We start from the raw sequence: 27,754 nt of genomic DNA, 5'->3' as shown, positions 1-27,754 counted from the left end.
AAGGTGAAGGTGGTGACGGAGGTGTGTTTACGGTTCAAGCTTCGGTTCGTCACGTGGTGTTTTTCGGTCTCCAGGCAACAAAAAACTTCATGGTTCTGTTCAGAAGTCAAAGATGGACGCTGAAGACAGGAGAAGACACCTGATGAAAACTGACATCACAGTCCAGGTGGGCGGAGGAGGCGGGGCCAGACGCACCCTTAGAGGAGTCCTGAGCAGGTAACTGTTCACAGGTGACAGAGAGAGAGATGGCTAGCTCAGCTAACTGGGAGCTAACGGCTAACAGATGCTAACGTCAGCTGATAATGAACCTACAACATGAACTGAAGGTTCCTGTTTGTTTTTAAATGTTTCAAGAACATGAACTGAAGGTTCTCAGGTTACTTTCTTAAATGACAACCTGTTGCCCGGGAAACACTCTTCTACACTGAGTTCATACCTTTAATAATATCCATCAATAATCAAACGTTTGATTTATATTCATTATGAACATCAGAGCAACAAGGAGAGAGAGAGAGAAAGATACTGAACCTTCTGTTAAATGATTGATATTATATAATTACATGTATATAAGTACAGGTGGTCTCCATTGTCTCCACATGCAGCTGCTAAAATAAAAATATACTTATTTCATGTCTGTGTCACATTCAGATTAGTCACTGGAACTATAATTAAAGGAATAGTATATTAGTTATATATGTGTAACAGATATATAAATACACACTGTATAAATGATAAGACTACTGCACCCCACAGTGAGCACTCCCCTACCTTTATTATTAATATGATTATTATCATTATGTTTTAACAATTAACTTACCACATCATCTTACTTGGTCACTTCAATTATTAAAGGACTGTAAAATAAAATAATTGTTTTTAAAGAGGTTTGGGATTCATTCTGAAAAACATTTTTTTTAAAAATGTACATGTATAACCTGTTATGAGTCAGGATGTGTTCACCAGGCTGTTTCCTGTCCACCGGGTTAAACTGGGTTAAACCGGTTTAAACTGTTTTTTATTTGAGCTGTCAACTTTAGAGTTTCTCCTCTGACAGTCGACATAAGTCTCTGTTATGATCTGGACCCTGGTTCTGACACAGCAGTAAAGACCGAACACAACTCATGTCCATGTAAATAAACATGGTCAGTCTATAGCCACACCAAGCAGTGATGTCACAGTGTACTGGAGTACACCTGTACCTGGTTTAATGTGAAATTATCTCTCATGTAATTCCCATAAATACCATAAATCTACTTTTTATGTTGGATTATCTTGGTACTTTTTCCTGACATATTGATTATTATATTATTATATTGATAGTTGATTGACAGTTTCATGGAGACAGGGTTGAACAACAAATGTCAGCAGCTTGAATCACGTCAGAGATGATGTAATCAAACAGTTTCTGAACCCCTGCCCGACAGGACGCCTGTTGTTGCTGTGTAACATCTGGATCTGTCTGTTTAGGGGTGTGGTGAACGTTACAGCCTGTGACGCTTCAGAGACCTCAGTGTGTTTCCCTCCACAGGTCATCAGGACGCTCTCGCCTCAGCGGCTGGAGGAAGGTTAAAGGTCACCTGTTGGAGGGAGGGTGGAGCCTCGTGGCGTTCATGTCCGGGCTGGTGTTGGCGTCTCTGTACGGCATCACGGCTCTGTTTCTGCAGAAGCAGCCTCTGTGGTTCTGTGTGTACACCACGCTGGCCCTGGCTCTGCTGGCGGCGTTCGGTCTGGGACTGTCGGTCGGAGTCCGGGCCGACGTCACCGTGATGCTGCCCTCGCTCTGCTCAGGTCAGTGACTCCACCCCCCACCAGGGTTATCGCAGACTACACAGGTCTAACATGCCTAGATGGAGTTTTAAGACGTGGCTCTGATGAAAGACATTATTCAGGTGCATTATGGGAAATGTAGGATCCAGCGCTTTGGACTAAAAACAGAAAACCTGTTGCAACTGTAACATCCTTGTTGACCCTCTGACTTTTCAAATACCTGCAGAAAGATATTCCCATCAAATGGAAGTGGTGCTTTAAATGGAGGCGTGGCCCTGATCAGCCAATCACAGTCCCTCCTCTTCTTCTGTGTCTTAGGTCACGGCAGGAAGTTCCTCCTCTTCCTGTTCGTCTCGGTGTTGCTGTCCGGCCCGCTCGCCAACACCTTAGAAAACACGGAGCGAGCTGCTGCCAGTCTGCTGTGTGGAGCTGAGCTGGCAGCCAATCAGACGCAAGAACTGATGCAGAGAGCAGCCACGCCCCTCTTCTGTAAGACACGCCCACTGTTACTACCACTTATACCGCTGAAAATACTGTTAAAAATACTACTAAAAACTACTCAAACACTGCCAAAAATACTGCTGTTACTACCAATACTACAACCAGTAAAACTGCTGAAACTAAACTACTGAAATAAAAAATAGCTGCTACAAGCACAACTTTAATTTTAATATATATTTCATAATTTAAAAGTTTCAACAAGTCTTGAAACACTGACTTCATGAGTCACTGTGACCCACCCCAAAAGGAAATCGTGTGTGTGTGTGTGTGTGTGTGTGTGTGTGTGCAGCTGTGTTGGACAGAATCAGACAGATCAGCAGTAACGCTCATGCTGTCGCAGGACGAGTCCACAACTTCATCCAGGCTCTGAGTGACAGCGTCCAACATGTTGGTGAGTGACACCTTCATCAGTGGAGAGATTGTGACACAGTTTAATTATGAAGTTATTATTAAGATTAATAATGTGTATTGTTCTAAGTGTGTGTGACGCTCGTCCAGGAGTCGTAGAGACAGATGATGGAAACATGTTGATGTACAGATATTAACACAATACATAAAGAAAACAAACAAAAGTGTTTCACTGAGTCACAGTCGTCACGTCCTCTTCTGTCCCACGACCTCCAATCAGCTGTTTCTTCTTCCATCAGTCTTTCTGAAAATATGACGCGTTGCTGAGGTTTAGTTTCCAGATGAAGAATGTCAACTGTCCCACTGTTTCTGCAGACATGTGAACTAACCACGACGCCTCCGGTGGTCTGTGGGCTGATGGGAAATGGAGTTTGTTAAAGGCCACTAAAAAAAACATAATTATTAAATAAACATTAGAACATGTGGCGTGAGTCACATGACGTCTCTGTGTCTCTGTGGACACGTGGAGGTGGATACAGGAACTCCTCCTCCACACATACCTGTGTGTTCTCACCTCTGACCTCTAGCTCGCATTCTGAGGAACGTCCTCCACTTCCTGGTGGACATCGGGGACGTCTGTAACGCCAAACTGGGCTCTCCGTACAGGAAGTGTCGGGCGGTGTTCGCCGAGGCTCGGGCCGACTGCTCCGACCTGCTGGGAGAAGACTTCAACTTCCTGTGTGACATCGTGGACGGCTTCCTGCCGCTCTGCAAGCTCGCCCGCGGTGCGTTCACTGACACCATGACCTCGTAAAGACTTTAAGGGAGCATTTTTGTTGACCTTTAGTTTTGTCATGAAATTACTTTTGATCGAGGTCATAACCTGCCATTTTCAGCTGCCGAGCTCTTCTGCATCATCCCCTCCTACATCGCCAAACAACTGAAGAAACACCTGGCAGCTCGTAAGTTCATCTTCATCATCCATTAGAAATACCTGTTCATCCTGTGGGGGAGGGGGACGCACCTGGACAGGTCTCCGGTCTCTCACAGTCCGTCACTCTCCCTCCTCAGCCACCATCGCAGCGTTTGAGCGAATGAAGCGCGAGTTTGAATTCAACATCTCGGCATCGGTGACCTTTGACCTGGACGCCAACAGCAGCCGCTCGCTGCAGCAGGTGTCTCAGGACATCATGGAGGAGGTTTCATCAGACCTGCAGGTGTTTCAGAGCCTCAGCGGAACATTAAAGTATGGCGGCCTCGTGCTGCTCGCCTGCTCCTTCCTGAGGTCAGAACACACTTCACCTGAGACGACTCCTCACGTTTAATCAGGTCTGTTTTCTTAAGGTGTGTGTGTGTGTGTTTGTGTGTGTGTGTGTGTGTGTGTCTGTGTGTGTGTGTGTCTGTGTGTGTGTGTGTCTGTGTGTGTGTTTGTCTGTGTATGTGTCTGTGTGTGTGTATGTGTGTGTGTGCGTGTGTGTGTGTGTGTGTGTGTGTGCAGGGCGGTGAGGTACAGACGCAGGTATCTCCGTGAGCTCGACTTTGACAACATCTACATCAGCTCTCAGTTTGAAGAGCTCGACCAACGGGTGACCTCAGGGGGCGGAGCCTCAGTCCTGCCAATCACAAGCAGAGAGGCCAAGATCTACATCACACCATGTCAGTACACCTGTGTGTGTGTGTGTGTGTGTGTGTGTGTGTGTGTGTGTGTGTGTGTGTGTGTGTGTGTGTAATTTCAGCTGGTGATTGACAGCTGTAGTATGTGGGACAGATATAAAGATGGTACCTGATTGGTTGCTGTATGATGTCACGACACGTTGTTTTGACCCAAAGGATGAACTGAAGTGACCCTTGTCCCGCCTGTTTTCCAGTGTCGCTGCACCTGTCGAGCAGAGAGCGGCGGGTGGTAATGATGGGCGTGGTCTCGGTCCTCAGACACCTGGTCATGGGGGGTCTGCTGGTGGCGCTGGACTTCCTGGTGTTCTGGATGCTGGATCAGGTGCACCACCAGGTGACGGGGGATGTTGTGGCCCGAGGTGAGACGAGACGTCCGATGTGAATATGACCTAGGTGGTGGTGAAAGTGACGGTAACCACAATAACCATTGCGTTCCCCGTCAGCTCCGGTCACCGTGGCGGTGCAGGTGAACGGATCCGGTTTCGCCTCAGACATCTTCAGAGACCTGGTGGCTTCGTTTAACGTCCTGCAGGAAGGAAACATCACAGTGATCAGCAGGAAGTGTGTGGTTCAGCCGTCAGAGCCAAACTACAGCACCTGCTTCATCCTAGGTGAGGACACCTGAAGATCAAATCAGTCAGTCCATCAGTCAATGGACAGATAATCATTTGTTTTAAAGACAGAATGTCTGGTTCCAGCTGCTCAGGTGTGAATGTTTGCTGCTTTCGTTGTTCTCTCACAGTAACAACATGTGAAGACGTGACTGAGGACATTTTATAGACCAGTGGTGGCAATTATTTCTGACCCGCCAGATTACTTTGATAATAAGATTTTTTTAATCTAAAAATAAACAGATCTCCGTCTGAGCAGCAACAGTTACCTGCAGCATCACTTCCTCTTTGGCCATTTTGCAGAGAAAACTAAAAGCACAAGAAAGTCTGTTTTTGTGCAGCAATGCTTTATTTAAAGCTTTTATTCTGATAAGTTCTGAAAGGAAGTTGCAATGGTTCTGTTGCCTGCTTGACATACGATGTGTGATATGACAAAAACTATAATAAGCGTTCAGTCAGTCAGTCCAACGTATAATATGTGACTGTGGGAGGAGGAGCTTCCTTTCACGCATGAATCATACAGATCATTGAAAAGATATTTCATTTTAAAAGTTGAGTCTCTGCTAACAGACCATGTTAACTGATAAACAGCTAGCCCGCTAACCGCTAACCGAGACAGTCCTTGTTCTGCTCCGCAGCCTCGGTCAGTTCGGTGTAGCTCCACATGAACCAGTTTTCTACCTCACAGAGAAGACAGAGGCATTGTGGGTAAAGTGCAGAGAACCATCCGAAAGAAGCGGAAAAGACAAGAATCACAACTTCCGGCAGAATAAAACCACAGCGGAAACAGAAAACAGATGATGAGCAAGATCGTGGATTGTGATTCATATTGTATTGTGTATATTGGGATCATATGACCACCCAAAGTGTTCAGATGGATGATAGTGTCGCCACACTCTCCGATCATTTCTATAACTTTCTGACATCACAGCATCCGCCCTCACTGATTGGTCAGCTGTGTATAGGTGAGAAAGTGGGCGGAGTTTGAACCCTTTTTCATTCGTTCCACACACAATTCTCTCACTTCTCGTGTGAGGGGAAGGGAGAAGGAGGGAGAGGAGGGTGGGGAGGGGGAGAGGGAGGAAGAGGATTTGAATAAACTCTCCAGGAATGTGAGAAAGCTGATCTTTGGTTCGGGCTGACAGCTGTGTGTCGTACAGCTCAGGTCTGAACAGGTAAAGTTTGATTGACAGCTGAGAGACAGTGATGACAGAATGAGACACAGCTGGAAAACAAACACATGAAGAATGACAAACACTTCCTGTGTTCAGGATCGTCCAGTTTAAATCTGTCTGTGGAGGAAAGAGACGAACAGGGAGGTTTAAACATGAACACAGACCAATACAAGGTTTAAAATACAAGATAAAATTCAATAAAACACAAACATGTTTTAAACCTCAGAGCAAATTAAATCAGAATCTAAAATATTAATATGAAATATAAATATACACACATACATTTTAATCTGTAATATAAATATAAAACGAGTCTTTAGATATTTAACTTTAGGTTTGAGGATGAAAACGTCAGAAATGTGTATTTGAACTCCACGGTGAAGATTCATCAGGTCTCTGTCTCTGTGACCAGCTCTGCTCTGATGTCTCTGCTGGTTCCACTGGTTCCACTGGTTCCACTGGTTTTACTGGTTCTGGTCTGTGTTGCAGGGTTCCTGCTGGGTCTGGCTCTGCTGGTCTCTCTGACCGGAGGATTCGTCCAGCGCTGCAGACGAGTCGCCTGTTCTTCATATCACCCAGAGAGAGAGCTGGTGAGAACACACACACACTCACACACACACTCACACACACACACACACACACACACACACACACACACACACACACACTCACACACACACACACACACACACATACACACACACACACAGAACATGTTAGTGCCTGTAGAGAGAAGTCAGTTGATGTTAGATCTGACCTCAGGAAGCAGCACGAGGACGTCGTTCTGTAACGCTCCGCTGAGTCTCTGAAATGTAGTTTAACTCTCAGAGATCTGAGGGTTTTTCCTCCGGTTCTCCAGTATCTCTTTAATGGACTTTCCAAAGGTTGATATCACATGACGCCCAGGTGTTTATACCCCAGTGTTCACATCTGTCTCAGCTGCTTCTGTAATGACGCCCCTTTTTCACCCTCTTTGACCAGATGCTGAAAAACTGAAATTCTCCAAAACAAACTTCCCTGATGGTGATGAAGTGAAATGTGTTGACCAGAGTCTGAGCTTCATCAACAATAGAGCAGTGTATGAGGGAAATAGATGTTTAATAGAAGCTTAACATGAGATTTTGTAATATCACTGAGTGGAAGCGTCGTCCGCCACTCTGCTTTAACCAGCTTTTAGAGACCTGCTTCGACGCCTTCCAGCTCCGGCTCTGACTCACGTACCATCTCACAAGAATATGAAACGGAAAGTGGAGAGTCGACAGATTCTAACAACATCTGAAGCAGATTTCTACTCTGTGTTCTCACAGAGATATTAACAGGAACACCCGTCCTCCTCACAGGGTTAACGTCTGGTTCTCTTGGTTCTGACTGCAGCTCACAGAGGAAACACACTGAAGGTTCTTCCTCTTGGTTCTGTCAGATGATTCCTGACAGAGACGTCACATGTCTGTCTCTGATTCAGACACAAACATGTCTCATGAATCAGACCGTTGTATACCTGTAAGCCCCGCCCCCTCCTGCTCTCAGTAATGACTGACAGACGGACAGGTGAGGAGAGACAGACAGGTGAGGAGAGATTGACGCTTTCAGACCCTCAGAGGACCGAGAGGAAAACCAGATGCTGTGGGTGAAAGGTCAGGGAGACAGAGGCATGTGAGGAATCTGCAGAATGAAAGTATGAGAGCAGGAGGCAGGTCTGGACCCGTCCCCCCTGAGACCTGATCCACTGAGACCTGATCCACTGAGACCTGAACCCCTGAGACCTGATCCACTGAGACCTGATCCACTGAGACCTGATCCACTGAGACCTGATCCACTGAGACCTGATCCAGACTCAATAAAGTCAAACCAACATTCAAATTTCATTCAATTTAATTTGACTTGTATTTTACACAGAAGAAGAGGTCAGGAGTCTGTGCGCTTATAAGAAGAGTGCTCAGTGAGGTCACATGATCCTGTGACATCACCTGTGGTCACACAGTGTTTCCTTAGAGGACCATGTTGTTGTTAGAACCGGAGCGTGAGCGTCGTGCTGTTAGGACAACAACTGTCCCTCCTCCCCCAGAGAGGAGGCGGAGTCAAAGATCAAACCTGCACTGACTGAGGAGAGTCACATGTTGTTGTTGTTGTTGTTGATCAGGACAGGATCCAGTTCCTCCGTCAGAGGATCCTGGACCAGAGGAGGACGGAGGGGGACGCCCTGAGGAGGTCTGCAGTCCGGAGCCACGCTGACCGAGGAAGAGGAGGAGGAGGGCGTCACCTTCAGAGCCTCTTGCTGTGGTACAAACATGGAGCTTGAACGTCGTCACACATCAGGACTGACGTGATTGATCCACATCAACATTTCCATATTCTTCAGAAACAGATTTATTTTCATCATGTGAGAATCTGATAAAATAAATAACTGGCGTCAACATGAAGCGATGACCTGGGTCCACTGACACTGACAGGTTACCATGGAAACAGATCACCTGTGGTCCGTAGAGGACTCTGGGTCCAGGTTTTGACCCTTTGATGTTAAAGATGGTTTCAGCTGCAAACATTCAGTTCTGATCAGCTGATACCTCAGAGTATCTCTAATCACTGTGTGTGTGTGTGTGTGTGTGTGTGTGTGTGTGTGTGTGTGTGTGTGTGTCAGGTTACCTGGAGGAGTTCACCTGTCTCACCTGCTGGGTCTGTCACCATCAGTCACCTGTCTGGCCTGTGGAGAGGAGGTGAGGTCAGAGGAGGATGTGGTCACCTGTGACGTCCCACGGTGTTCAGGTAAACACAAGGGTCTTATATGTGTGTGTGTGTGTGTGTGTAAGTGGGGGGGGTCGTTGGTACAGGTACAGGTGAGACATTAACAGATCCATGAGTCTTAATCAGACTCTAAAACTCTCACGTTTAAACAGATTTTGCAACTGCTGGTTAGTTTAACCTTGGTTGTGATGATCGTCACGTAAACAGGTGAACAGGTGAACAGGTAAACAGGTGAATAGATGAACAGGCAAACAGGTGAACAGGTGAACAGGTAAACAGGTGAACAGGTAAACAGGTGAAAAATATAAAGTGATGAAACCTCCCTGTGTAAAGAGGTGCAGCGTTTCATATCTGAGGTGAATTCTTCCAGTCTGAAGAGGTGCAGCTGCATCTATTGTTCACGTGTGTGTGTGTGTGTGTGTGTGTGTGTGTGTGTGTGTGTGTGTGTGTGTGTGTACTGAGGGAGTGTCCTGCAGCTCTAAGTGTTGTTGACTCAGCTGAGGTCAGACAGATAACAGACTGTAACTGTATCTGAGCTCAGACCGGGGGGGGGCTGTGACCTTTAGGAAACACTCACCCTGCAGACTGTAGATAACACACTGAGCAGCAGGAGGCACAGAAGCTGCAGTTTGAATTACTGAATTACTCATTCACCTTCTGACTGCAGGTTATTCACTCTGATACTGACGAGGTATCCCACAATGCAAAGTGTTGGAGGGGGAAGATAAGGTGAGCTCTGTTAGTGTTTTCAGACGGCCCCTCCTCTCTGTCGTGTCACTGTAAAACTGAAAACATCGACACGATGAAACGTGCAGCGCGAGCTCGACGAGTCCCAGCTCTCACGGCGTCGACGACGGCAGTGGAGTTGTTTCAAACTTCATTGATGAAACTAAAGTTCAGGGTTAAAGGTTAAAGATGCAGATTAATGAAGCGTGTTGCTTTAATCTGGATTAGATTATTCTGATTATTGTGGCACAGGGGCGGAGCAACAGTGATGACACAGCCCACCTGGAACCTGTGGTCGCGTCAGTAGGTGATGGACAGTTGACTTGTTAGGAACATGGACTCTCCTGGATCCAGACCAGAGACCCTGGACCACAGAGACAAGCAGGACACGTGTCAACAGACGCCACAAAGGTCGTTTGGTGTCGGGGGTCTTGGTCCTGTACATGAGGGCGGGGCCTTTTACCTGTCTGCATCCAGCTGTTGTCTCAACATCTGTCCTGTGGGATGTTATTTGTTGATATGCCATCAGAACATTTCCAGTTGTTTGTTTGATGTAAACAATAAGAGTGGAACAACAAGAAACCAGATATTCGATGTTGATGTTGATCCAGGACGTTTATTTCTTCTGCTGATTCACAGAAATATTTTTTCTCTTCATGTATTCACACACACACACACAGTGATAAATCTTCTTCTCTGTGAGGTTCATATCCCATCAAACCAAACGCTGCGTTTATGAAAACTAATAGTCCACATCCTGTCTGTAGGTTTTATCAGCGTCATGTTTTCCACGTGTCTTTCCAGTTCTCCTTGCTTTTTACGAGCTGCTGCTGTCTTTGTTTTTGCAGGCCTGTACTGTCGGCCATGTTTCCACAGTCTGGGAAACATGTGTGTCGTCTGTATGCGACCTCTGACCTTCCAGGAAGATGGCGAGGAGGAGCTGTGAGTAACGGAGAGAGCAGCCACAGAGTTGTCTAGTTCCATGTGACAGTTTATCACAAGGTTCATATGATGGAATACAGTCATATACACACTCCTGTTTCCATAGGAACGACATGTAGGACAGACAGTATAATATAACTTTAACTGCCTTGCTCAATGTGAATTTTGCTGACTCACTCTGAAACTGTGTTGAACTGGACCCGGACCTGGTCCAGACCTGCTGCAGGTCTCAGTCTGTTTCCCGCCTCTTTTCACTCAGAGACTCCAGTGATGACGATCAGCTGACTCTGTGGTCTGCAGCTCTGAACTCGACTCACCTCACTGACCCGCGAGCCAGGAGCCTGATGAAGAGGAGGATCACCATGGCAACGTGCCGAAGACTGACTGAGTACAAAAATAAAGAAAAAACTGAAGGTCACAGGTAGATTTTCCCTAAAGCATAAAAAGCTGTTATGGTCTGTTTTCCCAGTCTGCCTGATGTCAGTGAAGCAGACATGACGTACCAGGACCGACCCGAGTCAGATGAGTCCGACGAGTCCGACAGCGACGCCTCCTTCTACTCCACTTCCTCCACAACGCCCAGCAGACACCAGGACGATACCCTGGTCACAGTCGTCATACACCAGCCACACTGTCCCCAGAACCCTCCAGGACCCCCCAGGACCCTCCAGAACCCTTCAGGACCCCCAAGGACCCCCCAGGACCCTTCAGAAAAACCCACAGGACTCTCCAAAACCCTCCAGAACCCCCCAGGACCCCCCCGGACCCCCCAGGACCCTCCAGAACCCCCCAGAACCCCCCAGGACCCTGAATTAGAGCTGTGTGTTGGTTCGAGCCGAGGTTTCACTTTGTGATTAAAGTTGTTAAAGACTGAATCTGAATTATTGAACAGCCCACCCCTCCTTACTCACACAGCTTTTATTCTGAAGGTACAAAGTCTTACAAACATATATTATTGAAGTTTATTTTATTATTGATTGTTCAGATGATTCATTTGTTGACATGGGTTTCCGTGGCGATGAGGAGTAAAGACACATTAGCTGACAGTTTAGTGTGTAAACATTAAAGCCGCTCAGAGACTGATGTGGACAGGATGTTGTGGAGGGAAACATTCAAACTTCTGTCGGAGCCGAGGGTGAAGAGGTGAACAGGTCCGACAGGTGGTAACTGTCACTTACCTGTTTGGATTGTTTAACTAACGAGTCGAGGCATTGAGGACTCATCAGTTAGTCTGGTTAACAAGACTGAAGCAGCTGCTCAGTCACTGTTAAAGTACAACTGAGACTCTACAGTGTTTAATGTTCCTTCACCTGTCCCTCACCTGTCCCTGTCCTCCACCTGTCCTGTACCTCCTCCACCTGCCCTCTACCTCCTCCACCTGTCCTCTACCTCCTCCACCTGTCCTGTACCTCCTCCACCTGCCCTCTACCTCCTCCACCTGCCCTCCACCTGTCCTCTACCTCCTCCACCTGTCCTGTACGTCCTCCACCTGTCCCTGTCCTCTACTTGTCCTCTACCTCCTCCGCCCGTCCTCCACCTGTCCTGTGCCTCCTCCACCTGTCCTCCACCTGTCCCCACCTCCGTGGAGGAGCCCAAACACAGAGACGAGAGGGAACACTAGACGACTCTGTGTCTTAGATTTAACAGACCGTCAGACTTCAGATAAACTGAGTCTGAATTCATCTGTTGCACAAATCAGTTTAGTTTTTCTTACACTGGACTGTGGTGCAATGAATTCTGGGAAAATTAAGCGTTTTTTCAAAATAAAAGAAATGGCCGACCAAGGCCATCTAAATGTCATTTACGATTAATCCATGAAGGTGAAGATGAATGTTTCCTCATCAGCTGCTGATCCTACAAAATAATTCATTCATGGCGACATTTTCATGGGATTTCTCAACAGACATTCAACTCGTACTTTGATATATCCGCCAGTTTAACTTTGCTCCTGCTAGCGACCTGACTGCTAGCATACAGCGACCTGACTGCTAGCATACAGCGACCTGACTGCTAGCATACAGAAGACGGAAGCTATGGTTAGCTTGCTAGTTAACGCTAGCTAACAACGACACCTTAGCTAACGCTAACTACTGCTTAACTAACTCAATAATGTCAGCAAACCACCAGTTATGAGCCATGATTTCCTGTTTTTTTGTTGTTGTGTGCTACTGGTCAGTGCAGGTATAGTTGAGTGTTACCATGGTAACATTGATTCTAGACCTGATTGGTCTGGATGTAAGGTGTGTCATGTTTCCGTCCCGAGAGGAGTCGGTCTTTATTTTATTGCCTAGTATTTTAGTTTACTGGTGTTGTTCTACAGTAGACTAGTTGTACTGGTCAGCTCCCTGTGTGTGTGTGTGTGTGTGTGTGTGTGTGTGTGTGTGTGTGTGTGTGTGTGTGTGTGTGTGTGTGTGTGTGTAGTCTGGGTGTGGTTGATTAGCCGCTCGAAGTCTGTAAAGACCTCACCAACCTCAACTTTCACAAACACAAATATTCAAACCGTGTGTGTGTGTGCGTGTGTGTGTGTGTGTGTGTGCGCGCGTGCGTGTGTGTGTGTCTCAGTGGGAGGACTCAGTGACTCTCGGCAGGAAACGGTGTGTGGACTCTGTCAGTCTCGGTCTCTCTCGGTGTCTCTCGGTGTTTTCTCGGACTTTTTGGACCGAACCTGCACAAATGGCGACCAAGGTAAGATGATCCAGACTCTGGGCTGTGGACTGATCGATCACGTATTGATTAGTGTGATCGGAGGAGAAATAGTCTGAGCGGGGTGGAGGGAGGAGGAGGAGGAGAGGCGGGAGTTCATATCTGAGATACAGAGACAGTTGAAGAGAGTTCAGACTGAAACACTGAGAGGTTTAAAGTCTGATGAGACTAACAGGTAAAACACACCTGTGTTCACGTGATCACCTGATTATTTTCGACCATACATCTGTCTTATGTTGTTGTAGTTGTTGTTTTATAAACAAGTTAAAAACAGAAAAATTAAAAACTGATAATGTGTCAGTGAATTTATTTGTTGGTTCATCGGGGTGTTTCCCTTTGACTCAGACTGACCTCAGGTCAGATTCACACACACACACACACACACACACACACACACACACACCCAGCAGCTGGTCTCTGGTCGTGTTCAGACCCTCACTGCTCTGGGTCCAGGTTCTGCTCTGAACCTTGTTTTACTGGAAGTTTATTTCAATGAAATTCTGTAAAAACTTTATATGATAAATCTTCTGTATTTCCTATATTTTCTCTATGACCATAAATTCCTGATCATGACACTAATTAAATCTGTAGAGAACAAAGTGATTGGTTCTTCAGTGAATCAGACTCTTCAGGTCTGTGACTCACCTGGTCTTCTTCTTCTCTGCCTTTATATTTGTCAGTATCTCCCTTCACCTGTGACCAGGTGTGTTGTGCTCTGTGTCAGTCCAGCCAACACAGGTACATGTGTGGAACAGTGTGTTTGATGTAGTTTTACCTGCAGGTCAGAGTCAGTCTCACATTTCTGTCTAATGAAGCTTTGAAGGAGAGAACGAGTGAATATGTTGTAAAACCAACCACAGTGAGGTCATGACTGTAGTAACCCTCTGAGCAGGTGAGGAGCTGCTTCAGGTGAGACTGTGACATCACAGGTAGAGACAGTCTGAGGCTGGATGGTGAATCTGAGTCTGGATCAGTGTGTGGAATGTGGAGCAGCTCTGCAGCCACCGCCCTGCAGAGTCCTCAGAGAGCAGCTCTGACCTCACTGTGAGCTGCAGAGCCAGACCCTCACACAGACCAGGTCCAGGTCCAAGTCCAGGTCCAGGTCCAGGTCCAGTCTGTCATCATTAAGGATAAACCCCCTGATGATGTGCTGCTGGGAGCAATGTTTGTCTCTGTGGTCATTTTTTGTCATTTAGCGTGTTAGCTGCAGAATCAGAGTTTAGCTAACCTGCAGCTAACACGCTAAACACAACGCTAACACTTTTAAAAACATCACTTACAGGCCTGTTAATGAAAAATAATGTGATAACACAAACAAACATAAAAATCTGTTTTAATTAAAGTTTTAATCAGAGTCTGTGATGTCTGCAGGAAACAAACCATTGATCATTTAGACGTGTAACATTGGTGGAAATTAACCAGTTAAACTAATTAAACTAATAGAATTAAACTCAGTTCCTGAACTTTACTGGAATATTTTGAATATTTTAGCTGTTTATACTTTTACCTCCAGCACAGATTCAGATTTTATCTTCACCAGCTGCAGCATTAAAGAGGTGAACACAAGAATGCATCAGTAATTAGTAATTACTTTCACTAGCAGCAGTACTTGTACACTGTGGTATTAGTACTTTTACTGCAGTCAGAGCTCAGAGTACTTCTTCGCTGTTATAGTTCAGATGTTGAGTGACGATTTGCAGCAGTTGAAGTGATGAATCATTAACTTCATGTTCAGCTTCATGTCGTTAAATATCAACCCTGGACGTTTGAAATAAAAGAGAATCAGCCTGTTTATCAGTCCGGATCCTGATTGGCCGATAGACTGAGTCACAGTTTGACATTATGAGTTTCTCAGATTAGTGGATGTGATAAAAAGATGTTTGCATTCTGGGAATTGTAGTGCGTCTCAGTCAGACGCAGAGGTTGAGTCTGTTTCTGTGAACTGAAGCAGAGTGAGACATCCCTCCTCTTCTTCACCTGTGTCAGACAGAGAGAGAGAGAGAGAAAGAGAGAGAGAGAGATGGATAGAATAATAATAAAGTTAAAAAATAAATAATTCAATAGTAGTAATAATAATAATGATAATAATAGTTCATAATCAGTAGTCCAGGTCGTCTCTCAACAACAGTCCTGAGTGACTCAGACTCAGACCCAACCCTTAAATAAATTATAGAAAAGTCAAAGTATAAAACAGCAAAAAAAAAAATATTCGAGGAAAGTTCAAGTATTGAGTTTAATCAAGTTTGATTAATTAGGTTAATTAGTGAATTTCCCTCCGTGACGACACACGTCCGGCTGAGGGCAGGTTTGATTGGTGTGTTTTACTGCAGACGTCTCTGACTCTGATTTAAACTGGGACGATACAGAGAGATGAATCTCACACTCCTTCTGTCACTGTGTGAGACGCAAATATAAAACTACATAAAACTACGAATCTGCAGATTCTCCTCACATGAAAGTTCAAGACATTCAGCAAAATAAACAAACAAATGAAGATTATTTATTTATTAACCAGGAAGTCCCGTTGAGATAAAAACTCAGAGACAATCAGCTGCTGTACGACGTGACAGGATTCTCTAGAGAAACGACCTCGTGTCTGAGTTTAGACGTTTCTGCAGCTCGGACGTGGAACGATCTGACGCTGATTCATCTCCATCAAACACCGTTAGAAACAGAAGCAACGCCATTAAACCACTGAAGAAGAAGAAGAGGACATTAACAGATGTTTCTGTTGGTTTCATGTGTTAATGTGAGGAAGAATCCAGCTCCTCCTCCTCCTCCTCTTCATCAAACTTCAGATTAATATCATTTTTAATCAGGAAAGTTTCCAGGAAATTATCAGTAAAATATAAAACAGCTGTTTGTTTTTATCATCAAATCATCCGACTTCCTGCTCCATCTTTCTCTACACTGGTGTTGTGATTGTTACTCACTGTGTAGTTAATGTGTTTCAGTCAGATTTGATGATTGATTATTGATTATTGATTATTGATAGCAGCTGTTGTTGTTGCAGTACTCAGACCTGGAGCTGGCCATCAACTCTCTGGTCACAGACTTCCACAAAGCCGCGGACGACGGGCCGACCTTGAACACCACCCAGTTCCAGACCATGATCTCCAAACAGCTGCCGGGATTCGCCAAGGTACAGACAGTGACATCACAGCTCGTCCTCCAATCACAGCACACCTCACTGTGCCTGAGCATGCTGCTGGAGCAGGTTTGGACCTGTCCTCCTGGTCAGCGGGTCAGTCCAGATACGAAACATGAATCTGAAATCAAACTCATCTGATCTTCTCACTGTTGTTCAGCTGCAGCTACATGAGACAATAAAATCACATGGGTTTATATATATGTTCATAAATTTATAGATTTATTTAAAGTCACTCTGTGATTGGAGGAATTTTAAACTTTATTGCCTGGAATTACCTGGTTTCTAATAAAACTGTGGAACAATCATGAAGAACTGGAAATGTTCTGTCAAACATTATGTAAACTGAGTGATGAGTGAGTGTCATTCTGTGGGGGAGGGGCTGACCTCCAGTGGCCACTATCACTATCTGATCTGGTCTGGTCTGATATGATCAGGTCTGGTCTGATCTGATCAGGTCTGATCTGGTCTGATCAGGTCTGGTCTGGTCTGGTCTGATCAGGTCTGGTCTGATATGATCAGGTCTGATCAGGTCTGGTCTGGTCTGGTCTGGTCTGGTCTGGTCTGATCTGATCTGATCTGGTCTGGTCTGGTCTGGTCTGGTCTGGTCTGGTCTGATCTGATCAGGTCTGGTCTGATATGATCAGGTCTGATCAGGTCTGGTCTGATCAGGTCTGATCTGGTCTGGTCTGGTCTGGTCTGGTCTGGTCTGATCTGATCAGGTCTGGTCTGGTCTGATATGATCAGGTCTGATCAGGTCTGGTCTGATCTGATCAGGTCTGGTCTGGTCTGGTCTGGTCTGGTCTGGTCTGGTCTGGTCTGATCACCAGGGGAAGAGGCTTCTTCTCAGACTCCTTCAGTCTAAACGTGAACACTGTTGTCTGTACAGTGACCTTCAAGTGTTTGGTTTAACACGGTTGTAAAGATACAGTCAGAAACGATTATCCTCCATCTTTAAAAGGCTGAAACCAGTTTGACCAGTGAACTGTGAACCAGCACCAGGATTAAAACCTGGTGACGTCATGTTTTGGCTGACGTCCTGTGGTCCAGACCCGGCGCAGTGTCTGTGATGTTACAACAGTAAATCAGAGACCGGCTCATTTTCTGGGTCCAGACTGAAACAATCAGTTTGACATGTTTGGTTCCGCCCTGACGTCAGGGACTGGAGGTCCGTCTCTGCTCTGGGTGGTGTAGCTTTATATTGTACTATAGTTCAATATGTTCAGTCCTGAACTCTGTTTCCTGTGTTGGAGATCTCTCAGCTGTTTGTGGCGTTCCTCACAGCTGACATCACTGACATCACCCCCCACCCCCCCCACACACCTCCACGCCCCTTCACTCTCTCACTAACTGTTTCCATGTGTCTCTGTCTCTGCAGACCATGGAGAACGAGGAGGGTCTGGCTCGGGTTCTGGAGCAGATGGGCGTTCAGAACGGTCAGAACATCTCCTTTGAGAACTTCTGGACTCTGATCAACAAACAGGCCGTCCAGCTGTTCGACGCCACGCACAAGGAGAAGAATGTCAAGTGCAGCTGCCTGCTGCAGTAAAACACCTGAGACCACCTGCATCAGCACCCACCTGAGTCCAGACACACCACACCTGTCTGGCCTCTTTTTGCTGACCACAGGGGGGCAGTGCAGGACCACAGTCAGACAGGAAGACACACAGACACAAGAGAGGAAGAGTTTTACTGATGATGTTTGTGTTACAAGGTCTGAATGTACGAAGGAGCAAAGATGACTGTTTGAAAATAAAATGACAATATATGAATCTTTCAATAACTGGAACCAAATAGACTGGAAAATACCAATAATACCGATAATACCAATAATACCAATATAAAATGTAAAGAAAAAAGCATCAAGACATATTGGGAAATACATTTTAAACTTTGCAAGTAAATAAACTATATAAAAAATGGAAATGAATATATATGACAGAGAACAAAAGAGGCAACAATAAATAAATAAAATACATGGAATAAATACATTTTGAAAAATCTGAATAAACAAAATGCTTAAAGAATTGAGATTGGGAAAATAAAATGATATGCTAGAAATTTTTGACATAAAAGAATTTAATATATTACAAAAAATAAAATGCAGCCAGAAATCTATTTATAAAGGTAGACAAAAAATTAAGGAACAAAACAATGTTAAACAGTGACATTAAATTGAGTAATTCATTATTATATTAATATTATAATAATTACACAAAGAAATCAATGTATACATGTATTAATGAATAAAAAGTTTAGTCAAGAAAACTAAATGACAAATGATTTGAAAGTTGTTTAATTTTATCAAATGAATTTATCCAGTGTATTTCCAAGTTTATTTACTTATTTTTCATTCATTTTTAATAAATAATTTTCTTTTTCAGCATTCAAACCATTTCCAGGTTTGAAGGAACAAATCAGACTTATTGGTAAAAATTACAATAAGCCAGTGAAAGAATCAACAACTGGAATTATCAAAAACACTTTACTCAGTACAATAGAAAAAGCATAAATATATGAAATGCAAAGAAATGTGGAAATGAAGTTCTGATGAACACAAAGCTTCAGTAATTGTTTAAACACTTTGTTTTTCTTCATTTTCCAATGAGTCTGTTTTTGTCCTCCGTACAGGGTTTTGACAAAAACTGATATTTTTTTCTTGAATTTCAATCAGAGCAAAAACAAAACTTTAAATAAACATACTGATTATAAAAGTCAAAATATAACACAAGAAGTTTCTTTTACTAGTTAGAATGTTACAAAACCTGTTTTCTTTTAAATACTTTTTAAGTCTATTTTTACCACATTTATTCCTGGAGTGGTTTTAATTCTCTCTTGGTTTACATTAGTAAAACTGTGCTGTGCTGTTACTAACACCTGACTTTTATATTCAGTCTGAAACTTACTGACGTGTATTTTCACATTAAACCTTCTGATCATCTCTGATGATGCAGTTCAATATTTATGTTCTCTGTGAATAAATCTGTCACCACTTTTGATATAACAATGATAATGTGTGTTCAGTGAATTATTTATGTGGCGTCACCAAAGTCTGAATGTTTGTAAAAGTCAAGAAGACGACGACGGTTTTACTTTTCTGATGAAACAGAAACATTTGATCGTCATTCACTCCGACATTTAAACAGAAGCTTCAGCTCCATGTGTCGTTACTGATGAGTGTGTTTTTCAGATTTCTTCTGTTGGAATCAAAAAACCAAAACACACTTCATCTTCTGGGGATTTTTTTGGAAAACAGCTTTTTAGTTCACTACCGCCACCTTCTGATGTGTGAGCATCACGTTCATTAGTAACAAACATATGTTCAGTTCATCGGACTGACTCAGTTTTAGCTGTTTTCATAAACTGGACATTGAGTCTAATTCCTACATATACTGTGAAGTAGGAGGTTGAGAAAGTGAACTATCGTGGACATCAGGTCAGGAGACATGGAAATGAAGAAGACATGAAACATCAATCCTCTGACAAAGGTTTATTCTCAAATAACTGTATTTCAAACATGAAGGGGAAACACACACAAGCTGCTGCTTCTGAAAGGAAACAAACTGAGAACAAAAGAAAATTTCTTTATCCAACCAGTCAAATCATGAATCACACAGAAGATTTATCAGATAATAAAAATCAATAAATTATAGATCAATCCCTGGTGTCTGAACTACACAGTTACACAGACGTTTCCCTCCTCGCAGTGACCTCCCTCCTCCTCCTCTCTGTGGAAAACCTTCCCATCAGGCTGCGTCTTCCATCTGAGCTTCACCTCCTTCGTCATCCCTCGCTCCTCCAGCTTCTGCTGCAGCTGAAACACAGTTTAAAGGGACAGTTCTTGTTCTTTGACGTGGGGTTGTGAGAGGTCGTCATACAGTATATAGTCAGTACATTATCCACATTATGATGAGCGCGCTCCCAGTTAGGAGAGCCGACCGTCAGAGTGTCAGAGTGATGTGTTGCTGTGGGCGGGGCCACGAGAAAAAACCTGTTTTAGACACTGAAACAATCCAACATCTGTTTAAATGTAGTTTCATGTAGAATATTTTCCGCGGTTTATCTGCACCTACAGAGCGCACTGTATCAGGGCCGCTTTCTGATTCACTCTGCTTACCTGCTGACCTGCTGACCTGCTGACCTGCTGACCTGCTGACCTGCTGACCTGTTGACCTGCTGACCTGCTGACCTGCGGCGTAAGTGTGCTCAATAGGTACACTTGTGCGTTGGAAAATGTCATGCCAAAGGTTTTATCTCATGGCCCCGCCCACAGCAGGTCATCACTCTGACACTCTGCCAATCACCTTTCCTAAGTGGGACCACAATCATCATAATGTACTGTGGGTAATGTACTGACTATATATGACGACCTCACACACCCCCCACGTCAAAAACCAGAACTGTCCCTTTAAAAAAGAGAGATTCTTCATGCTGATGTGAGTGTGACTAGGGAAGCTTCTACCTTTTGGACAAAAAATGAATGGCATGTTCTCGCACATGGCCTAAGGTACTCTCAATGGACACGCGTACGCTAAAAGTTGTACAATGGCAATGCAAAGTTCTTGCCAGAGGACACCCCATTGTGTTGAATGGACAATTGCTCTAGGTGGCGCTAGAGGGTTATTTGTCCATAAGGAGGAAGTTTTGTACAGTCCAAATGAGTGCCTATTTCACAAAAACCCTTAATAGTGTCCATTTGGAGGGGTTTTTGTCCACTTTGTGCTGATAGCCATTATTGACACTGATGACCATTTTTTAAGCCCGAAAAGTCCCAAAATAGACTTGAACTTATAGTGGACTGTCCACTTCAAATACCTTAACATTGGGTACAAGGTATTTGAATTGGACAGTGTCCAATGGCAATACTTTGTGTTTTTTAAATGACAAGATATTGCCATTGGACACTGTCCATTTCAAATACCCTGGGCCCAATGATAAGTTATTTGAAGTGACCATCTACTTCAAATACCTTATCGTCTTTGCCATCAGAGTGCTAAAAATTTAAGGTTCTCCGATTTGCCTCAAATTTGGTACAGTGAAAGGACATCCAACAAGGATGAATACCCCAAAATATCAGCCTCCTAACCTTATTGGCTTCGGATATATGGCCATATAAATATCTAAATTACAAGGTATTGCCATTGGACACTGTCCGCTTCAAATAACTTTTCATTAGGCCCAGGGTAATTGAAGTGGACTGTCCATTTCAAATACCCTGGGCCTAATGAACCACAGACCAGAACAGTCTGGACTGAGACGGTCATGTGTGCAGGACGGTGATGACAGACCACATTCATCAGAGGAACACAGTATCTGAGAAGGAGCATCACGCTGAGTGACTGAGTTCAAGTAGATGGAGCAGACCCAGAGGTCTCTCTGAAGGCAGCATTAGAGACTGAATGTGATTCAGGAGCTCATGGGTCAACAGTGGAGACCAGACGAGCTGCTGTATTCTGGACCATCTGTGAAGGTTTCACTGTGTGTGAAGGGAGGTCCGCCAGAAGGTGAGAGAGAACCATGGTCTGGTCTGGAGTCAGGTAAGACCTGATGTTCCTGATGTTGTATAGAGCAAAAAGACACGACCAGGAGATAAGTACAACATGATCACAGAAGGAGAGCTGGTCATCAAACATGACGCCAGGTTTCTCATGACCCTGGTTGTAGTGAGAGATGAAGAGGTGTTGATATCGCGATGAAGAGCCTGATTGACTGGGATCTGAGAGACAGGCCAGGATCTACACAGCCCACAGACAGTGAGGTCATCTGGCAGGAACCACAGGTATAGTCAGGTGTCCTCTGCCTAGCGGTGATATGCAAATTTGTGCGGGTGGATAATTGACCCAAGGAGGTGGTGTATATTGCAAAGAGAAGGTGTCTCAGTACTGATCCTTCGGGCACTCCAGCGGGGAGGAGATGAGATGACGACATTCATCCATTTGAGCTCCCAGTGAGATAGGATCTCCAGCTTTTGGCTTGTCCTACTTGGACAACTGTTGGGGAGTCTTCTGGGTGCCCTACACGAACCTTGGCGTTTCAGAGATGCTCCAAACCAGTCATTTAGTCAATTTTATTGGCCTGTTAAGAAAATTTCTTAATATTGCTAAAAGGTTTTTATACTATAACTCCATCCTCCGTCTGAGTCGACTAGTGTCTGCATGACCTAAATTTTAATGACAATATGTTTGTGACTTGGACTCTAGCGGACCCTCATGTACTCGAGGATGCAGCAACATTAGTAGCTGTACCTCATTAAAAGCTTTCACTATAACTGTGTGGTCCAGATCTCATACTTGCTGATCCAGGACACACCCCCTGTCCTCTGACCTGCTGCTGGATGGAGTCTTGCAGCGTTGGGTCGTCCAGGTCTGCAGATCCTCTGCTCAGCCGAACCTTCACCGACCTCAGCACAGACTGTCTGACCTCTGCAGAGAACAAAGACCCTGATGAGCACAGATCAGACTGGCTGAAGTCTGCAGGCTTGAACAGTGATGGAGGACTCACCTGTGTAACACACAAAGGCGCTTGCTTTATGGCAGGATTGACTGTACCAGGTAGCTGGTAATTTATACGTCTTTGTTGTCACACAATACGTCAATCCAACAGGCATTCCAGGTCCCCAGGGCATGTAGGAGGCGTCACTCCCGTCTGACCACATCCAGACATATCTCTGCAACCCGATCCAGGCCATTGTCCCATTCACTGTCCCGTTCACAGAGTCAGTGATGGACTGCAGCAGACTGGAGATCTCATCGTTGTCCTCTTGAATCCTGATGCTGCTCAGGTCTGTGTACTTGGACCGGCAGTAACTCTGAGCTTCAGACCAAGTCATCGGGTGTGACTGCAGAATGTGACGGTTAGCTGCAGCTGAAAGAGAGACGAACACACTCAGACCACAGCAGTTATTCACTCTGATGAAATATTTAGTCAATGCAAAATCTGCTTATTGAGTCCATAACATCATACTTTATAAAAACAAAGAAAAAGAAAAGCTATTCTATTCAGGTAACACCAAGCATCAACCTCTGAGACTGAAACATGAAGCATTAACACTGAAGAACCAGAAGCTGCAGTTCCTCTAACAGCCACTTGAGTCTGGCTCCAACAGTGAGTCAGTCCCTATAGACTCCCATGTTAAAATATCCAACTTTACAGCAGAAATAAACATGTTTACAGCCTTTTCTTTTGCAAGGCTGGATCCCCACAGTCCAACGTTTACCTCATATTTTACTTTGACTTAATCAAGCATTTCCTTAATTTCATATTTTAGACATTAAAAAAAGGAATTGTAAAAACAATTCACAAATGAATGATTAATCCATCAATATAGTTGAATTAAATAAAATAAACAAATTTGAAATACATTTATTAATTCATGAATAAATAATTGAACTTGAAAAACTATTTGAAATGTGATACATTCCTGGATTCCCTCTTCAATTTCCATTTCCTTTTTCAGCTGCTTTTCCTTTTCCTACTAACTAATCGATTAGCTTAGTCATTTAGCTTCTCCTGTTAGCTTCTCCATTTAGCTCCATTTATTTTGATGGTTTGATAGTTCTCTCTTCAAGAATTTATAAATTAAGTATCAAACCATCAAAATAAATGGAGCTAAATGGAGAGGCTTATATTATACTTTATAAATGGTTTATTTAATGAATGTTGGATGCTGTTTTTGTAAATCCATTTTAAATCTGTATTTATTGATGGATTAATTGTTCATTTATACATTCTTTTTACAATTCCTGTTTTTGATGTCTAAAATATGAAATTGAGGAAATGCTTATTAGTGTCGTATTATTCCATCACAGGAGAGCTGTGACTGACTGTTATCTTCTTTAATAATCATTGTTCTCTGTATTTAATGTCAGGTGGTTTTTCAAAGTAAAATACTTCAGATCAAACCTGATGATCTCAGGTCTATTAAAGACTCACCGCTGTAACAGGAGAAGGGATGCTGATCTTCACAGTCTCTGACAGCCCAGCGTCCCTGTCCAGATATGGCCACACACTTCCCGTCCCTCGGCTCACCCTCATCCCAGCTGTTGTTCCACAAGGTGTTCATCTGAACAACGTATTCGACCTGAGACCATCTCCAGTTGCTTTGGTGGAGTCCGATCCAGTACGTCCCCATCTTTGCGATATCGCTGACCTCAGCGTTGCTGGCTGAGTCAAGAATGGTGGCGAGGTCTTTGTAGTGCTGTCTGCAGTAACTCCTAGCTTGGTGCCAGCTCAAGAACTTAACGACGAGATGAAAACGTTTGACCATATAGTCAGTCTGAAGACAGACCGACACATAACCTGAGAGACGACAGAGGAGACAGTCAGGAGGAGTCTCTGCAAACACAGTGACTCTAGCTTCATATAACAAGAAGATTTCACAGAGAAGAGACCATCCAGGACCAAAACACCATCAACAACAGACTGTGGTACAATGATTTCTGGGTAAATTAAGACGTTTTTCAAAATGACCGAGGAGATGCAGGGTCTCAGGATAAAGCTGACTTGTGCAGTGTGCAGAAAATAAAAGTGAATGAACATGTTGGATTACAGACCTGACAGCAGCAGGAGGACCAGACCGCTTCTCTTCATGACTGCAGCTGTCAAACATCAGCGGACACAGAATTTAAAAAATCACGATATGGAAACAAGAACATACAAATCTATACACAGGTATGTGCAGGTGTGTCAAATGAGGTATTGAGATACAATAATAATTGATGAGATAATCTAACAGATAACTAATGAGATAAAGCTGAGTTTAGAAGTGTAACATACCTCTTTCAGTCAGTCAGTGTTGATCAGTCTGATTACCTGGTCTTATATTGATCAGTTTTCCCTCCTCCTCCCATCACGTCCATGGCTCAAGTCAAAACAGACGGTTAAACTACAAGTCAGGCATGTAGACGTTGACCTGAGTCAAAGTACTGGTCTTCATTAGAGTCCATTTGTTTGAGATGATGAGGGTGATTCCTGACAATGATTTATTCAAATACACAGTCAGTGCAAATGTAAAGCAGCAGGTCAAACTGACCTCTCTTACACAAACCAGATTATAAATGACAGCTGAGTGAGGTCACAGCTGTCAGAGTCTGGACGTCACAGAGAGACAAGCCTCAGGGTTGGGTGACCAGATATCCCCGTTTTCCAGGGACAGTCCCCGTTTTTGGTAACATGTCCCTTGTTGGAGCTGTCCCTGGAATTGTCCCTGTTTTTAAAGTTTGTAATTAGAAACAGACATCTAACGTCGCGCTTGTTTTTGCCAACAGAGGGGGCTGACTGCTAGCTATAGCAGCTTCAGAAGTGAAGCTAAAATCATCAAAATAAAGTTGTTGTTTTTTTTTGTCTCTAGGCAGAGGAAAGGTTGGCTGGCTCACTCATTGGTTTAGAGTTCATAACACATATCATTAAACTGATGAAAACAAACATACTTCAAACAAATTTCACAACTGCTTCAAAGGTAGGGAGTCGTCATTTTATCAGTCAGCCCTCACAATAGTTTATTACAACACAACAGTTACCATGGTCGAAATACATGACTGTCCCCCCTCCCTTCCTTATTTTGGCAATATATTGATCGCCGAACTGGAGACGCCCCTGGTTTTCATTTCAGAAATCTGGTCACCTTATCTCAGGGACGTTTGGGACATTTGTCTTTTAATTCTCTTGCTTTCACAAACAATTAAAGATTCAGAGAGTCTTTCAACACCAGGTTCATTTCTCCAGAAATCAAACCCGGAACATCTGGAAACCTTTCACGAGAGTTTCAAACAAACTTCACTGCATCTCTTTATCTCTTTATCTCTTTATTTGATTAATGTTATAATTATGATAATCCTGATCAAGGAGCGTTGAAGCTTGACTCGTCCTCTAAACAAATCAGTGTCAGGCTCTGTCACATTTTATATTCAAATCACAAGTTTTCATTTACACATGTAATGAACGTTTTGTTTCAGAGCAGGATTTTGTTATTTCTGCATCCCACAAAGTAACTTACATGACTGATGGTCACACCTCTAAGTCTGGAAGTCCCGCCTTAACCACTCCCCTAAGTCGCTTTAACACTGCCATACATTAACAGTAGTAATGACTGTCAGTCCTCAGGATCAACACTGGTTCAGTGGAGCTGAAGTTCACTGAACTCACTGTCATGTTGATGAAACCGGTTTGAGACATAGAGCTTTTCTTCACCTGTCCAGTGTTGGTGAGTCTGTGTCCACTGTAGTCTCAGGTTTCTGGTCTTAGTGACAGGAAGTTGACCCTGACATGGTCTACTGCTGTTGTAGGTTAGACGTGTTGTTCACTTTGAAGCTTTTCTGCTCAGCACAGTTGTAAAGAGTGGTTATCTGAGTGACCATAGCCTTTCTGTCAGATCCAAACAGTCTGTCCATTCTCCCTTGACCCCTGACCTCTCTCATCAGCACAGAGTTGCCGCTCACTGGATGCTGTTGTTGTTGTTGTTCTGACTAAAAAATCTAGAGACTGTTGTGAGAGAAAATCCCAGAAACACTCAAACCAGCATCTGACACCAACAATCACAAAGCTCAGAGTCACTGAGCAGAGTGTGTGGTATATATTTATTAATATTAATCAACAGGATGTGACATGTGGCAACTTATGCTACAGAGAAATATCATACAGGAAGATACTTAAGAAATGATGACACAGTTGCAGAAATTTTAAAGCGGGAGAAGAGAACAAGGTTTAAAATACATTAGACTGTGGAGACAGAGGAGATGACAGGAAATAGTTGTTTCGTTTTGTTAGGATGAAAGATAGACTTAAAATGGATGGACACTGAGGGTGGACGCCAACGACTGTAAAACATCAAAGAAGAAGAATATAGCTGCTTGCAGCAATTATCTGGTTCCAAGCAGCTCGCAAGCATTTGAATACCACGTTTTAACTTTTAATTTTTGATGAAGCAAGACTTTGGCCATCTGGGGTTTTAAACCCCTGACCTTGGTATCCCCAGAGAAGGTGACTTACTGGTTGCACCACTGGATAACCATGTACTGCACCTGCCTTCACACAAGTTGAGGCGATGACATCACATGTGCAAAACGGGGGTGTTTTTGATTGTTTCACTTTGAAACACTTAAACTGACAAAATGTTGGCGTGAAAGTCCTGAAAAAAATCACACATCATTCTACTGGTTTGTGGTGAATAATCAAGAATTTGGTGACTTTGGATCCAACACAGAGCAAAAAAGAAAATGTTTTGCATACAGTACAAATTACACCAAGATTATAAATATCGCTGTCCGATCCAAACACTGTTTGACACACTTGATATCTACCATCTAACAAATGTCTGTGTCAGTTTTGGTGGCATTTGAATGAAGACTTGTTAATTGATTTTGCATATTTTTAAAAATATACAGTGACAGACTTCTGAATTGACCATAGGTTTGCTGTAC

The 27,754-nt window shown here is 43.8% G+C and overlaps 2 protein-coding genes across 2 annotated transcripts; both read left to right on the top strand.

Moving 5' to 3' along the window:
* The first annotated feature begins 112 nt into the window (after window positions 1-112).
* dcst2 (DC-STAMP domain containing 2) lies at window positions 113-12,121 on the top strand. The gene is made up of 16 exons (XM_056381700.1): window positions 113-216; window positions 1,529-1,788; window positions 2,086-2,256; window positions 2,558-2,659; window positions 3,204-3,401; window positions 3,513-3,578; window positions 3,688-3,901; window positions 4,115-4,272; window positions 4,485-4,649; window positions 4,734-4,901; window positions 6,566-6,666; window positions 8,217-8,356; window positions 8,715-8,839; window positions 10,393-10,486; window positions 10,746-10,874; window positions 10,956-12,121. Exons 1-16 carry the CDS (start codon window positions 113-115, stop codon window positions 11,338-11,340), a joined length of 2,580 nt encoding a protein of 859 aa, XP_056237675.1. The 3' UTR covers window positions 11,341-12,121.
* Window positions 12,122-13,041: 920 nt separating this feature from the next.
* Window positions 13,042-19,350, top strand: LOC130172781 (protein S100-A10-like). Its single transcript, XM_056381699.1, has 3 exons — window positions 13,042-13,171; window positions 16,203-16,331; window positions 17,716-19,350. Exons 1-3 carry the CDS (start codon window positions 13,160-13,162, stop codon window positions 17,884-17,886), a joined length of 312 nt encoding a protein of 103 aa, XP_056237674.1. The 5' UTR covers window positions 13,042-13,159; the 3' UTR covers window positions 17,887-19,350.
* Window positions 19,351-27,754: the final 8,404 nt, after the last annotated feature.

The sequence above is a fragment of the Seriola aureovittata genome, chromosome 7 (assembly GCF_021018895.1).
Source record: "Seriola aureovittata isolate HTS-2021-v1 ecotype China chromosome 7, ASM2101889v1, whole genome shotgun sequence".
In the NCBI taxonomy this organism is placed as follows: Eukaryota; Metazoa; Chordata; class Actinopteri; order Carangiformes; family Carangidae; genus Seriola; species Seriola aureovittata.
Note: the sequence above shows the minus strand (reverse complement) of the source record. Positions and strands in the feature narration are given on the sequence as shown.

Excerpts from the sequence above, each read along its gene's own strand:
- dcst2 (XM_056381700.1), top strand. The coding sequence starts at position 113 with ATGGACGCTGAAGACAGGAGAAGACACCTGATGAAAACTGACATCACA. Across the intron at positions 1,789-2,085 it reads GCTGCCCTCGCTCTGCTCAG|GTCACGGCAGGAAGTTCCTC; the intron begins GTCAGTGACTCC and ends TCTGTGTCTTAG. Across the intron at positions 3,402-3,512 it reads GCTCTGCAAGCTCGCCCGCG|CTGCCGAGCTCTTCTGCATC; the intron begins GTGCGTTCACTG and ends TGCCATTTTCAG.
- LOC130172781 (XM_056381699.1), top strand. Across the intron at positions 16,332-17,715 it reads AGCTGCCGGGATTCGCCAAG|ACCATGGAGAACGAGGAGGG; the intron begins GTACAGACAGTG and ends CTGTCTCTGCAG.